General features: G+C 41.6%; 1 protein-coding gene across 13 annotated transcripts in view; it reads left to right on the top strand.

Moving 5' to 3' along the window:
- The window catches only part of RBFOX2 (RNA binding fox-1 homolog 2), a 331,281-nt gene that overhangs the window by 286,131 nt on the left and 29,285 nt on the right, over positions 1–15,865 (top strand). For 8 of the 13 annotated variants that reach the window (XM_069082055.1, XM_069082052.1, XM_069082053.1 and 5 more), the window contains exons 4-6: positions 905–1,051; positions 5,607–5,660; positions 15,482–15,574. In XM_069082055.1, coding sequence (XP_068938156.1) covers positions 905–1,051; positions 5,607–5,660; positions 15,482–15,574 — 294 coding nt within the window. The remainder of the gene's footprint in view (positions 1–904; positions 1,052–5,606; positions 5,661–15,481; positions 15,575–15,865) is intronic. The other 5 variants (XM_069082058.1, XM_069082059.1, XM_069082057.1 and 2 more) reach the window with 2 other exon arrangements.

Genomic DNA, 15,865 nt, shown 5'->3' with positions numbered 1-15,865 from the left:
CTCAGGGGCAAATCCGAATGTATTTCCTTAAGAGATGATTGAGTTGCCTTTTGAGCTATTAATGCTGTTTGAGTTATTTTGTCTCCATCTGAATGGATTTTATTCTGTTTAGTCTATACCATGCTTAATTTGATGATTGAAAATCTGATATTTTTGCTTAGCAGAATTTCATAGTTCTCCTCTCACTGCTGTTTTTTAGTTCAAATAGACCACATCCATTTGTACCATCTGCATGGTTTGAATGGAACAAAACAGAAAGCCATCATCATTAAGCTGGATACTGTGAAACTCTACTTCATGTGTTCTTAATGCATTCCAGATAGTCTTTTAAATTTTAAAGTTTTGCCACCTTTTTTAAGATGGTGTCCTGTTCCTGAGCCCAAAAAGGTCTACGATTCACAGCTCCTCTGAGTTTGTTCAGATGGGGACAAATGGAAAGAATCCCTTTTCTATCTCACAGAAGATCTATAACAAATGAGAGTTGAAAAGAAATTTTTTTTCATTTCTAGCAAGGGCTGGAAAAGGGTAGCTAGAAATGCAGCAATTGCCATTAATAATCATTTTAGAAATAATGTGGCCTTGAAAAGAGAACAGTCCTGGGAATAAGGAGATGATGGCTAAATGCCCAGGAAGATGCTGTGTGCATGTATGATTGGGCTGGCACAAAGGTATTTGGAAGACATAAGATTTTCCCATCAGTTATAACTTTTTTTAAGCTTCAGTTTATTATTATTTTTTTGGTTTTGTCTCTTAGAATGAAAATAGCAGCCATAGTTTTACCCAGGTACTGAGTGTGGTACCAAGAGTAGGTTGCAATTGGGACTAGATCTTTAACTGCCATATGTGATATTTGTGAAGTGGTGTTCTTTTTTTCAACCAGTGTCTCTTGTTTCCTTTATTTCAGCAAACAGAAGGAGGGGCACAGACAGATGGACAGCAGTCACAGACACAGAGTAGTGAGAATACTGAGAGTAAATCTACCCCTAAACGATTGCATGTCTCCAACATCCCCTTCCGATTCCGAGACCCTGATCTTCGGCAGATGTTTGGGGTAAGTCTCTGGTATGCATAAGTGCTTAATAAATGCTTATCAAATCAAGGTAAATGGAATCTCAAGTCATTTTAAAAGATTTTGCAGTTGTCATGTAAATAACCCCAAGACTAAGTAAATTATCAAAACATTTGCATAATGACTTGGCCCTACCTTTACCCTGAGGAAGATCTTTAGGCCTTGAAACATATTCATGATCCTAAAAAAACCCTAGATTATAGGCTTATTTTAAGGATTCCACTATCCCAGTGATTCTGTTCTTTGAAATGCATCTTGGGTGTCTTTTTGAGAATGAAATACATAAGAAGAATTTCCTAATAACCCCTAAGTTTTCCTCTCGCCTAAATTTTATAAGATACTCAGGAAATAAAGTATCCACTTACCTATTGCAGAATTATTCCTCTCTTCTGATCACATCTCTTGACAAGAAAAGTTGGTGGGGTCAGTGATGCAGGAAGGTTGAGGCACCTCTGTGATTGATTAGTGAGGTCTTAAATCTCCAGTGGGAAGCAGGTCCGACCAACCCAGCCTCATGGGATTCTGCCATAATGGCCAAACAGCTATCTGTATATTCAAAGAGAGTGATTCTTTATTTCCATGCTGCAGTACAAAGTGAAAAGAGCTAAAGCAGGTCTTAAAATAGAGTAAGTAGGCTTGGAATTGGGAATGGAAGGTTTTCTTTAGTAGGAATTCTTTTAAAAAGTGGAGGGATTCTATATTTTTCTTCTCCAACAAATCAGCATCTGTAGTGTTCTAGGATCTGAGGATCAGCGGTTAGCTGTAACAGAGACAGTTCCCAGTCTAGAGGAGCAACAGTCTGAGTCAGGTGATGCAATATGAAACATTAAACAGGTTTTTAAGCAAGGAAAAACCCTTAAGAAACACAGAAAAAAAAAAGACAATGGAGGAAGCCATAGGCTGTATTAGTGTCTCTTTCAAGCCCACAGACCTCTGGACTTTTGAATAACATTGTTCACAATGTGGCGGGGAGTGGAAAGGGAACCTGCTCAGTTAGCCTTGCTCTGCAGTCTGCTATCTTTATACTGGTGAGCAGAGCAAGGCAGAGCCCAGGGGATCAGGGACCTATTAACCCCCTTGAGCAAGAGGCCCGCCCTTGGCTGTGGGTGTTTATGCTTGCTCTGCTTGGGTCCATATGGGGACACATGTTTTCTGCCCCTGGCTTAGTCACCTTGAAAGAAGCAGAGAAGATTGCATTTTCTTCCTCAGCTGTGGTTTGATTCCTTGGCTTAGAAGACAATAGTTTGCCCTCTCTTCCCCTCCACTGCCCCCTCCCCCAAACCCTGAATTCTGTTCGTCCATGTTTATAAATGAATTCTGTAGAAAGTTTACTTACCTGGGGTCCCATGGCCCTCATGGTGAAGGCAGCACATTGTGTTCAGAACATCAGAAATCTAGATTCTTGTCTGTGAAGAACTTGGACTCAAATGACCTTACTAGTTATGGGAACTTTAGTAAATTTCAACTTTTCTTGATTTCCATGTCTTTATCTGTAAAATGGGGGGTGGGAGTAGACCATCCATCACATCTTTCTTGCTCTGAAATCTTATTGTCCAGTTTTGATTTTCAGTCTGTATTGGCTCTTTGAAATTATTGAAATTAATGTTTTCCACTAGAACGACTAGTAGCCCATTTTATGACCCAGATGAAAAGAGAGAATATGTTAGCTGAATCTCTTTCAGTTCTGGCCTGCTTGCTTTTGCCACTTGGCCAGTAATTCACATAAGCCCCCTTGGCACCATGAGAGCAAGTCGACCTTCTTTTAGTGTTCATCATTTCCCAAGAGTTGTGAGAACCTCTCAGTGTGTTGGAATAACTGTCAGCCAAGGGGTTTCCCACTTTTTTCTTGGTGTTGTTTCTTTCGCGTTATATTTCAGAAAGCCTAGAGCGAGAATGTGAATCTGTGATTCTGCTGACTAAACAGTTTCACTGACGTGAGTCCTCAGTTAGTGAAAAGAGGTTTCAGCAGAACAACACGAGTCAGAAGGCTCTTCCAAGCTTATCTGCCATTTGGGTGCGTGTTGATTTCCTTCATTACCATCTAAAAAACTAGAAAATCCATTCTTGACACTTTTCACAGGATAGCATTAACAGGAGAAAAAAATTTAGGAAAAAAGTTTAATGGAAGGGACAAAGGAAGGAGAAACCACACTCACCAAGAGCTGCAGAGGAACCTGAAGGTCATGTCTCATGGCCAGCAGAGCACAGAATGATAGGGTTTGGGGTCGGAAGAGAGATCCCAGAGACCATCCAGTCTCCCCTTCTCAAGAGGCCTCACCCAGGGAAACAAGCTGGGATGTCAACCCAGAGCTCCTGTCTCCAATGCCAGGGCTTTTTCCATAGAGTCGCTGTGCTGGCTCAGAGTAGAGGTGGATTGTACATAAGTCCGTGATTTCTAAAAAAATGAAGGAATTTATCCTAGTGAGATTATTTTTAAAAGCAAAAATATGAGCAATTTTCTAACTATATTCTATGCCCCTAAAGTTTACAGAATCCTAAAATTTCTAGGTGATCTAGTTCAGTGTCTTTTTTCCAGACAAGACTGAACCAAAAAAAAAAAAAAGGTGTCTAGACTTGAATTTATGTGGTATTTCCCCTCAACAGTCTGGGGAGGCTGCTAATGCAAATAGTATCTACCCATTTTACAGAGGTGAGAAGATGGTGACTGGTTCTTTGAGACCTAAGTCGCATAGCTAATGCATGTCACAGCGGAGGTTCAGACTCCGCTCTCCTGGTTCTGTTGTCTGCTTGCTTTTTCCACTAAGCTGTGGTGCCCTCCTCCTTTAGCAGTCAGTTTGAGGCTTTATTCATATTAACCATCATTTAGATCTTTGTCATCTCAACTGCTTTTACTTTGATCCTGTTTGCTCTAGTTCTGGGGTTTTTGTGTTCTTGGTGGTAATTAAAAACAACCTAACTTTTCCTTGATAGCTCCAAGCTTCTACAGCTATCTCTAGATTGATTCACACTTCTTGAACCATTGTTTCAACTCATCCGTTATTTCAGTTCGTTTGTCCATTGTTTCAACTCTTAGCCTTTCCCACCGGTACTGTTTTCATCTTTTCCCTCATTTTGGGGTACTGCCTCTGCTGGAAGCATTATTGTTTTCTACACAGTGTATCCCTAATGCAGCCTCATTTTGTTAGCTTTTCTGTCTCAGCAGTGCTTTCTGGCTTGTTTTCAATTTGATGTCTACTATACAGTCATTCCCTACCTTGAGTTTGAATTATTCATTTTTGTTCAGTGGCTTACTTAGTTTGATCTTTGAGATAATTTATTTTTGATGGGTTATTTCTCTAAATTGTCCAAGTCACTCTTGATTTTTTTATCCTGTCATGTAACGGCCAGAAGACTTGGTGTTCCTTAAAGAGTCATTGAGTACTTCATCAAACCCATTCATCCAAGTCATTGATGAAATGCATTAATTAACCCATTATTTCCCAGTAATGCACACTAGGTTTTGGATGTGACCTTTTAGCCATTTGTGTAATTTCTGAGAGATTGGCATAGACTTTATATCCCAACTTCTTTTTTCTGCATGATAAAGTTCTAAAAGTTAGATCTTATCAAAAGCTTCTTTCAAGAATTAATTTTTGCTAAGTGAGATTTGTTCCTTAGAACTGAGATTTTTAATATGAGCAGTAATACGCAGAAGGGACTTAAAAAAAAACACTCAACTACGTGTGATTGGAAGAACCCCGTAAAAGTAGACCAGAGAAAGCCTGAGGAAAAAGCCAGTCTCAGATTTTAATTTTCTAGTAACAGAGTTAAATTCAGTCTGTCTTTTTGGGATGTCCAGTTTGCTGCTAGGGCCTAGAAGGGCTACTACATCTGGATGGATCTCAGAAAAATAATGCACAGTGTTCTTACACATTATATCTTTGTTCACAGAAATTCAAGACTTGGGGGCAGCTACGTGGCACAGTAGATAGAGCACCAGCCATGGAGTCAGGAGGATCTGGGTTCAACTCTGGCCTCAGACACTTACTAGCTGTATGACCCTGGGCAAGTCACTTAACACTGATTGCCCTCCCACCCCCCCAAATTTTTTTTGAGACATATTAAAGCACTCAGACTGAAAGCAGAAGCAGAATGTAATAGGCTCCTTAGAGTGCTTGGTGTTAAAAAGGCCCAGGTAGACAGCAGTATAAGGGAACAGCAGTGGTGTATTTCCATGCCTCATTTTTTAGATGGGTCCAGGAATGCAGAGATTGAACCTTATTCTTTGTATTCCCTTAAATGCCTTTTCTACTGCAGACACTCAGTAATCATTTTTGGCATGAACAATTTGTAAGAGGAATATTCCCCCAAAATTCTTGGCATTAATAAAAGTCAAAGATGGTTTGGGGAAGGGAGAAAAGAGAATTTGTTGTTATGAAGAGATAAACTTTTTAGACTTTAATAAAAGGCAAAAATGTGAAAGTTAAATTATTAAAAATTAAACTTCTTTTTCCTGAACTGAAAAAGAAGCACTTTCAAGTTTAACATTCAGGAATAAATGTGTTTTGTTTTGTGTTTTTTTTTTTTCAATCTGCAGCAGTTTGGCAAAATCCTTGATGTAGAAATAATCTTTAATGAACGTGGCTCCAAGGTAAGTCCTGTTTCAATGTTTATGGCCCTTGTTATAGTAATTTAGTTACTCTTCAATGATCAGTAGGAACAGATATATTTGAAAAATACACAAGCTATTTCTTGAACTTCTGTCCCAAGTTAGTTTTACCCAGTGGAGTGAAGGGAAGTCAGAGTGAGAAGCGGGAGAGTCACCCTTGTTACCCCTGCATGTGTCCCTTACACTTCTATCCAAGAAGACTATTGGAAACAGAGACCCAAAGTGACAAAGCTTGTTTGCCTTTTGGAAGCACCTTTGTTCCTTTTTATACCATTATTTGGTCAGTGAGATTCCCCGTATAGTCTTCACAGTTTGCTGTAGCCAATGTGAGAGTGAAACTTTTGAATGTGGAGCTAGGTTGAATAGTCAGACAGCAGATAGCAAGTTACCTTTGCAGCCCAGCAGCTCCTTCCACACCTCATCCGCCATGGGCACTGGAGGGTCAGGGTCAGTCACCCCTGTTCCCTCATTATGGCCTTTAGATAAGGCCTGCAGTAAAGGCTTTTGGAGTACATTTAATATTGCACTTATGGAACTGATCCCCCTTCATCTTTCAAGCAATCTAACTGCCCTCTAAACACAACAAAAGCAGGTTTTCAGAGCCTCAGTTAAAGCAACCCACCGTGCCCCAAGTTTTCACCAGGAGCTGATTTATTTCCATCTTTTAGATATTGTAGAAGGAACCTCTGCCCGCCCGGAAGCCCCACAATAAATATCCCTCTGTTCCCAAAGGCAAAGACCAGTGATGTTTTTTCATCATAATTCACAGTGCAAGGTTTAACAACAGATTTGACTCCTCCCAAGGAAATTTAGTATGAGAACTGCACCAAAGCAGGCCAGGAGAACTCTTATCAAGGAATGTTTGGCTTCGCTGATGCCAGATTTAATACTTTAATTACAATAAGCATTTCCTGTATTCTACTAACTTATTTAGCATCTTTAGTATCTGGCTTGCATGATTTTAAAAGTCTATGCACTTGGGGTGGCTAGGTGGCACAGTGAATAGAGCATCAGCCCTGGAGTCAGGAGGACCTGAGTTCACATTCGATCTCAGACACTTAACACTTACTAGCCATGTGACCTTGGGCAAGTCACTTAACCCCAATTGCCCTGCCTTCCCCCCTCCAAAAAGCAAAAAAAAAAAAAAAAAGACTATACACTTAACAAAAATGAAAGGAAAAATTGGGGTGGATAAGTTTATTTCCTTATCAATTAGGTGTTATGAGCAAATCTTTAAGAAAAGGATTTTTGTGTAGTTTATTTTGAAAATGCTTCTCCTGTTGGCAAATGAAATTAATCTCACTTGGCCATGGCAAAATTGCTAAATTTTACTTTACTCTCTTCACTTCTCTTGTTGTATGTACCTAAAGATCTATTAGCAAAGCTGAAGCACAAAGCAATTTGTGGGTGTTCCTTAAGTCAGGCGTGAAACCTATGCCTGCCCTCAGTACATTTGAACATTATGCTCTGTTCTCCCTCCGGGGGCATATACTGTGATGAACCGTCACTGTAATACATGCCAATCCCCTTATCCCAAAATAGATACTCTGCCATGGAGGACAGAATTTTCTAGCATTAAAAATGGGACATTTATAAAGAATAATATTAAACTGCATCCATCCCTCCTACACAACACACTGTAGTCAATCGCCAGCCTTGCCAGCACTAGTCCGGGCTCTACTTGTTGACCTAATTTTCATTCAGTCATTTCTGCTCAAATTTGGCAAGAGTATTTGGCTGCAGCCAAATGTCATCACTCCAGAAGGTGATCAGAAAAGAAAAAGGCGGCCAGTTGGACTGTCATCCGAGGAGTGAGTTCATTTCCCTCTTGTCCCCTGTCCCCATCTGCATGGTCCTTGATGCAGTTTCAACCCATACCTAGGATCGTTGTGCCTAAAATCCTGTGTATGTCCTCCCACCCCCATTTCTTGTGCCCTCCACATGTATTCCGAAGTCCACCCCTATTTGAGAACTTCTGCTCCTGGAATTAACCACAGGCCAGGCAGTTTAAAGCGCTCTCAAAAGCATATACACCTTGGCCTCCTTGATAAGAAATATCAGCCCTGAAGACTTCAAGTGGCATGTGTCTTAAGAGTATTGAATTGTGAATGTCAGCCTTTGTTTTAACTGTGTAAGAAGGTAATTATGCTCCAGGCTTCCGGTTTTCAGTTAAAACAAACAAAAAAAGATTGGCTGCTGCTAGCCCTACAGGAATTTCTTCGGTAAGTATTTGTAAGGGGGATGTGATTTGGAGGTCTCTGCACGCTGGACCTCCGCTCCTCTGTGGCACAGTTTCCCATTGCTTGTTGATTTCTCCACAACAAGCAGCTGCCAAACTGATGCTTCAAGCTCTGAGGGGAGGGGAGGGGAGGGGAAGGGAGTGGGTGTGTCTAAGGGAAGTGCTGGCCACAGAGCCTGCACCCCAAAGAGCAGCCTGATGGCTTTGGCTTCATGATGCTCCTCACTAAAGTCTGGAAACAAGAAGCCCAAGGGTTTCATGGGACGCAGGTGCTCTGGGTCACTGAGGACCTGCTCCAGAGTGGGAAAATAAGTTAATGGAATTCTTGTGAAGCAAAGGAAATGAATCTTTCTTACGGCTTCTTTTTCTCACTTCTGGGGTGTTTCACTCCCCCAAAATATGGTGAATTCACTTGATGGAATTTCCACTGCCCTGTAACTTTCTTTCTAAACTAATGATAGAAACCTTATTTCTTTCTCTCTTTTTGGAGGAGTCCAAAACCAAGTCCTGCTGCTGTCAGCTTTGTCCTGTGTTCCTCACTGCCCCTTTCTTCTTCCCTGAGTTCCTAAAGGATATACCTTATATTGGGGGGATAAATGTTTTTAAAGCATAGCACTAAATCCTAAAATAGCCCTGGATCTGCCTTCCAGCACTGATGGGAAACCCATCCATGGGTTCAGGGCATGGCTCTTTGTCCATTCTTAACTCTGTCCAAAGTTCTTGGCTGAAACGGGCCCCTGAAATTGCTCTGAGGAGGGTGATAGAGATAAAAAGGGGATCTCAAAACACTTGGGTCTTTTCTTTAGGGATCCACCTGAGATAAGCTGATGAACCTTTTCTATCAGTGATTGAGCTACATTTCTCATTACAATGAGTGCTTTTTCATATGTTGCAAAGGAATTCGACTTGATGAGGGCTTAGCATGTAAGGTGGGCCCATGGTTGGAAAGGAACTGAACAAAAGGAACTCACAAGAATGACCTTGCTTTATAAACCAGTCACTCATTCTGCAGGAGTGTTTATCTTTAGAAAATGGCCATCCTGGATAGGAAATAGGAAAATTAGCTATGAGATACCACTGAGCCAGAGTATCTACAAAACTATGTGTGCTGGATAGGTAGGGGATTGCACTACCCTCAGAGAGACATCTCTGTCCTGTTCTGAAGTCACTGACTCACAAAATTCTAGGGTTTTGAGGAAGGGCGTTATTGGCCAGTGCTTTGTTTTCCTAAGTTGACTAAGGGACCTTAGGGACCATCTTGTCCAGCTTCCTTATTTTACAGATGAGGAAACTGAGGCCCAGAGTCACACCAGTAGCAAGAAGCAGAGCCAGGATTTTTTTTCACTTCAGTCTTCTTTCAGTCCTGCCCTTTTCCCACACCTCCAAGGCTGCCTGCTGCTCATTGGTTTAAAAGCATGGAGACATGTGCTACAGCCTCCTGGCTTGCCATTGTTTCAGGCTGCCTATAGAGGGTGACTTTGTTTTCCCTCACATTGGAGGTTTTCGATTCTTTGCAAGGAAACTATTTTCTCATTTTGCCTTGGAAGTTCTAAATCCTGTTTATCTAAATTATTTTGGATGGCCTTGTTATTCTTTGGCCCTGTCATTTTACATCCCATTTCTCATCACTTACTCTACTTTCCCTCCCCACAAAAAGAAGAAATTCTACTGTCTCATTTTCTCAGACTAATTAAAACAAGGGTAGAATATCCTTCCATCTTTTTGAAAACATACATTAAAACTATAATGAGAAGTCACTGGTGCACTAATTGTTTTTCCTAATGAATGTTTCACAGAAGGAATAAGGGACATGACTGGATATTTATCCCTTTACATTTAAGCTGCCAACACTTTAAATAAATTGACCCTAGCATTACTGGGGAGATATATATTCTTTAAAGCCTAATTATAATGAAATGTCTCATAACTGAGAAAATATTGTAGAAATTCTTAAGGGAAAAAAACCTTAGAACTGAGAAAGACCTAAGGGTAAGAGACTGGTTCAGTCTCTTACCTGGTGTAAGGGTCCACTATCCAGACTCCCTTCCAGCCTCTGCATTTGCCTCTACCTCAGGTAGTGGAGAGCATGCCACTTTACAAGGCAGTTGAGTTTGTTACTACTAGACAGTTTTATGTATTAGGAAGTTATTCCTTACTTTAAGGTCAAAGTTCCCCCTGTCATTATTGCCCATTGGGCCAAGTTCTGGCCTCTGGAGTCACAGAATGATGTTACTTCTTCTGCACCATCACCCTTCAGATATGCCAGAACAGATTCTTATGTCTGTCTCTTCCCTAGCTACATAGGCCCAGTTCCTCAATAGGAGCTTCTTGGACTCTCCCCTTCCTACTCTACCTCCTGGATACCATTCCAGCTAGTTCCCCCCCAAATCAAACATGCTCTAGATATTGTTAATTCATCTTTCCCAAAAAAATAAGAAAATAGCCAAAATGTTAGACAGTATTGGCTTTCTACTTAATATAGGGCAGCTTGTCATGTTCCTAGGACAACCTCTTCTCTTGCCACCATCAGGAAGAAATGGGAGTATTGCTTGTGTCTAGAACAATGTGCACTGTATTGAATGATCAAATTGCCCATGCAGAGATACACAGATTCTAAGTATTCTTCCTGGTTTACATTATGCTTGAAGCACTTGAAGCAGTGTTGCTGTCCTTGTCCCTGGGAATCTAGAACACTGCTCACTTCCTTCCCTTGAGAGATCCACAGCTGATTAAGAAATCACACTGAACATGGGGAAGCTTGAGGTAGCAGAGCCCAGCGTGTGATCTAGAGCCAGGCCCCGTCAGCTCATCACTTATCTCAGGTGTGTTCTTCCCAAGATTGTGGGGAGAGAGAGGGTGGCACTTGCCTCAGACCCCCAAGCCTCAGAAGCAAGGCATACTGGTGCTGGGGTTGCCTGGCTTTTTCCTGGGGCTTTCAGCCTTGATTGACTACAAAAGGAATTTATTTTTGAAATATGTGCAAGATCAATTTTGGAATGTAATATAAAAATAAGGCTTGATTGGTATTTAGCATCTTGGGACAAATAACGCTGTAGAGGCGAATAATTTTTCACTGCTTACAACTAAGAGTTAACAATGCATGGATTTTAAGAGGGCTTCGTTTACTTTCCTTTTTTTTCACTTTCTGGGTTTGGGGCTTTTTGTTTTACTTTGATTTGTTTTTTGTTTATTTTATTTATTTTATTTTTTAATTTCTGTGTTCTGGCCATACCCAGGAGAACCGTCTGCTTTTGATTTCTCCCTTAAAAGTTACATGGTAAATTTTCTTTCTCATTCTTCAGAGATGGAAACATTCAGAGATTATCTCAATATATTTATCTACATTTTTTCTTTTTACACTGCTCATCCTGTTGCTTGTTATTTATTGCAGAGTCGGAGGCCAGACTAAAAGGGTGACAGTTACTCGGTTCCCCAAGCACCCTTAATTGGAAATGGTGCCAGGACATGGGGCAGAAATGGCTATAAGTTATATATATCCCTGACAAAAACCTTCTGTAGGAGACCTGAGTCAACAACAGCACTGATGGCTAATAGAATATAGAACTGCTCAGTCTTACAATGTTGCATTTCTTCTTAGGGGTGAGATCTCACACTGTAACATCTTGTAGCTAATCGAGAAGCCTGGGATACAGTATTTAGGTTGAATGTTATCCCAGAATATTTGGGGGAAGAAAAATGTCTTTAAATAGATTTTGGGTATCAGGAGCTCTCTATTTTACTGTAGAAGGTCTTTCATCTCCTGTTTGAAATTTTACTCCCTCATTCTGATTAATTCCTATTTCATAGATTCGTTCACTCTAGTTGCCAGGGCTGGGAGAACCCTAGAGCTCATCTGGCCTTGATTTGGTTTATAATAGGAGTTGCAGCTATTCTAAAATTTTAAAGTATCAGTTTCTTGGACATAAGGCCTAACCAACTTTCTGCAAAGCCAATGATCACCAGTGCCTATTGGGATGCAAATCATATTTCTTAAAAGAAAATGAAGGTTTTTTTTTTTTTTAAAGCAATCGGGGTAAAGTAACTTGCTCAAGGTTACACGGCCAGTTACTTCTGGGTGTGGTGCTGAGTGTCTGAGCCCGGGATTCGATCTCCAGGTCATCCCAACACTGGAGCTGGTGCTCTTACTCGCTGAGCCACCTGGCCGCCCCTAAGCAATTGGGGTTAAGTAACTTGCTCAAGGTTACACGGCCAGGTATTTCTGGGTGGGTGCTAAGTGTCTGAGCCCGGGATTCGATCTCCAGGTCTTCTCAACACTGGAGCCGGTGCTCTTACTCGCTGTGCTACCTGGCCGCCCCAGAAAATGAAGGTTTTAAAATAATTTGCTGTCACTTCATGTTTCTGAGTTTTTAACTAACTAAACTACTAGCAGCTATGTAATATGTCAAATAAATCAACAGAGTAACCACCTAAAATGATTATCCCTTTCTTCCTTAACCTGTCCAACTGCTGTCCCTTTCTAAGCACACCACCATACATAGGTCGTCCCTTGCTTCACTCAAGCCACTGAAGTCTCTTTTCATTTCAGGAGTTTTCAGTAGAACAAAGAGGCTTTTCTCCTCTCTCCCTACCACGCCCCCAAACTATCTGTAGTGTCTGCATCAATCAAGATGATTTTTTTTTTGGAGGGGGGAAGGCAGGGCTGTTGGGGTTAAGTGATTTGCCCAAGGTCACACAGCTAGTAAGTGTTAAGTGTCTGAGGCCCAATTTGAACTCATCCTCCAGGGCCGGTGCTCTGTTCACTGAGCCACCTAGTCGCCCCAAGATGATTTGTTTATATAAAATGAGTGTAAGGTGGCTTGTCTTTGAAAGCCCAGGACCTAATAAAATAGAGGTAGGTATTTTCTGCCCAACATAGATACTTCTGTTCATAAAGAATCTTATATGTGATTTAAGGATGAAGTTGGGCTCCAACTTTAGTCTATGAGATTATTTTTGTGGAGATGCTAAGCAAGCAAACCAGGATGGTTATATTTTACGTTGGCTGATTAGTAAATTTCCAGTGTTTTTTGGACATTGTCAGAATTTAGTGTTTGTGATGTCACCACTCATTCTTTGGGATGCACATGCAGTCCCATGGAGGCTGTGAAAAGAAATATAGAAAAGGGGCCTTTGGAGGAGCCCTGAGACACGAGGAAAGGCTCTGATGATTGAAAGGTCCTTGTAGGCTTTCAGAGAAATGGACTCTTGTCCCAGCTCCCTCTCCCACTTTGTGGGTGGCTTTATTTATTTTGATTTGTAAATTGGGACAATACCTGTATCCTCTCCCTCAGAAAGTTACTGGGAAGGAAGAATGAGTCCCCCAGGACTTAGTAAGTAGGTGTCATAATTCCAGTTACCAAAAATTCCTTCCCCCGAGCCAACCATGGCATGAACTTCTCTGCAGACAGAAGGTAGACTGCCAGGTAAGGCTTTACAGCCAGGGTGGTCCCTACTGCAGTCTGACCCATTCTGTTGTGCAGCAGATAAAGACAAGAAGATTGTGGCATTGTGGAAACTGACACAAATATGACCTCTTTAAAAGTGCTGAAGAACCTCACACTTGTTAGCAAGGGGCTTTCCCTAAAGTTTAAGGCCCATTGGAAGGTTCTTTATTCCCAGAATTGCGGCCACTATGGTGATAATTAATCTGACCTCTTCTTTTCTGTAGTAAAAGCTTGTTCAGATAACTGTCTGATTCAGACTGTCTGATAACAGGCTGATTCACTTGTGAATTGCCCTGACACACTTTGGGGTGGGAATTTGCATTTGAAATTCCATCCCTGTTTACACTTCAAAGCAGTTTACAAACTCACCTCAAAAAGAGTACTGACACAGCCACACTCTCTATAACTCTGCTGGTTCCATTGCATCGTGGTAGTCTTTGAATCAGGTTAGTTTCATAATTCCAAGAGTTCTTTGTGGTGGGCATTGTTCAAGAAAAAAGAGGACTTTATAAAGGTAGCTCCATGTGCCCAAAGGACTCAGTCTCCCCCAGTGCTCAGAATGGTTCATCATTCCTAGGAGGAATTGGGTTACTTGTGTATACTGCTGATCATTTCAATTCAATAAATTTGTAGCTCACCCGGGGGGCTCTGAGATAAGAGAAACAAACACAGAATGCTTCTGGTCGCCTGAGAATGGGACAGTACTGAGAGAGTACAGTGTGGTTGTTGCTGATGCAAGATGAGAGCTTTTCTTGGGAAATCCTGAGACTCTGCCACAATGTAGGGAAGTGGACAAGCAGGATCACAAACATTCTTGGGCCCTTGCCGTGGCAGGGAGGATAGATGAGGACTGAGCTGGCAGAAGAAAGTACCGCTAGCATGATGGCTACTAGTAATTTGCTGTGAGACCCAGCCATTAGCACCACTGAGCCCGTTATGGCTATGGCCTCCGATCCCACTCTGCCCACCTCATGTCTACATAGGAAGAGATTAATGCATGATTCCCTGAGCCCTCGAGGGGTGGATCACAGCCCTGGGGTACCACTCTGCAGGAGCCACTCCAGGAAGAGGAATCCACAGGGAGCACAGCCTTCTTCTAGGCAGTTGTGTTGTGGCAGCCTGGCATGGTGGGAAGCACTTTGGACAGGGTTGGGGGGCCCAGGCCTTCATCCCCTCATCTGTGAGGTGGGTGTGATGCATGTCTGAAGTTGCTGAGTCATGTGACATATTCCTCGTCTTTCAGGCACATGGCTGCGTGGAGGACCATGGCTTCTGTAGTTCTTTGTGAATCCTAAGACTCCAGTATCACCAGACTCATTTCATTTTCCCATTACCTTTACCTCTACCTCATTTGTATTTTTTTTCGGGAACAGTACTGGTAAGTTTGTGCATCAGTCACAGATTCATAGTGGAGACAGCTTCCTTCTGTCATCCACATGAGCTGGATCATCTTGTTCCTTTGGGCTGTCCTTCCATAAGAATGTCCCCCTGCCGTCCAGGGAATTACCCTTCCAGATGTGCTTCTGTATTCCTGCTTTCTGTAGAGAGTAAAAGCCCTTTCTGTCAGGAGGTCAAAGGTCAGTTCAGTGCTAGGACAGTGGACATTGATAAAGTCTATATGGATTTGAGAATGGACCTGAGATGCCAGGAAACCTTGGCGGTTGTGATCTTCCTAGTCCTAGAACTTTAGGTGCTTCTTAGTACCTTGTGAAGATTGCAGCATTGGGCATCAAGAGTGGTGAGAAAGGAGTTTGGAATAAACAGCCTTGTTGGGGCCTGATGGTGCCTCGTTATAAATGCCTTTTACTGGTAGGATCCGAGTAACTTTATACCTTCATTTTGGTCTGGCCTCAATTGCTTTATGTTTTATTTTATTATTACTGTTATTTATATTATTATTATTATTATTACTATTGTTCTGATTATAATTCTTTATTCTTTTATTGGATTTAATTTCCTTTTATGAAACATGCATGAACCGAAGATGTGACTCTAGGAGAGTATTGCTGAGTTGTGCTGATGTCGATTTCATACTGTGATATTTTTTCTCTATTTACCTAGAGATCAGTACTTCAACATAACGATGTGCATGTTTTCCCCCCTTCTCCCGCTGCATGCAGGGATTCGGGTTCGTAACTTTCGAGAATAGTGCTGATGCAGACAGGGCCAGGGAGAAATTACACGGCACCGTGGTAGAGGGCCGTAAAATCGAGGTGCATGTCTTCAATAATTCAACTTCTTCTTTCTATTCTTTTTATTTCTTTTTTTGTGTCTTGCCTCCCTTATTTCACATTTGGAACCCTGTCTCGTGTGCGTGTGCGTGTGTGTGTTTGTGTCTCTATGTCTATCACCTTCCTGCACTGACATGTATAAAAGTGACACCCCTACACCTCCCAAAGTTTTTGGTTGTTTGGGGATTTTAAGTTTAAATTTTGATTTTTTTTTTGTTTGTTTCTTTTCCCCCCTTCTCCAAAATTTTCACCCTTCTGCTGTCTTGATTTTCC

The sequence above is a fragment of the Petaurus breviceps genome, unplaced genomic scaffold (genome assembly GCF_028583685.1).
Source record: "Petaurus breviceps papuanus isolate PSGF00001 unplaced genomic scaffold, PetGlider_PUasm1.0 156, whole genome shotgun sequence".
In the NCBI taxonomy this organism is placed as follows: Eukaryota; Metazoa; Chordata; class Mammalia; order Diprotodontia; family Petauridae; genus Petaurus; species Petaurus breviceps.
This window is presented reverse-complemented; position numbering and strand designations above follow the sequence as displayed.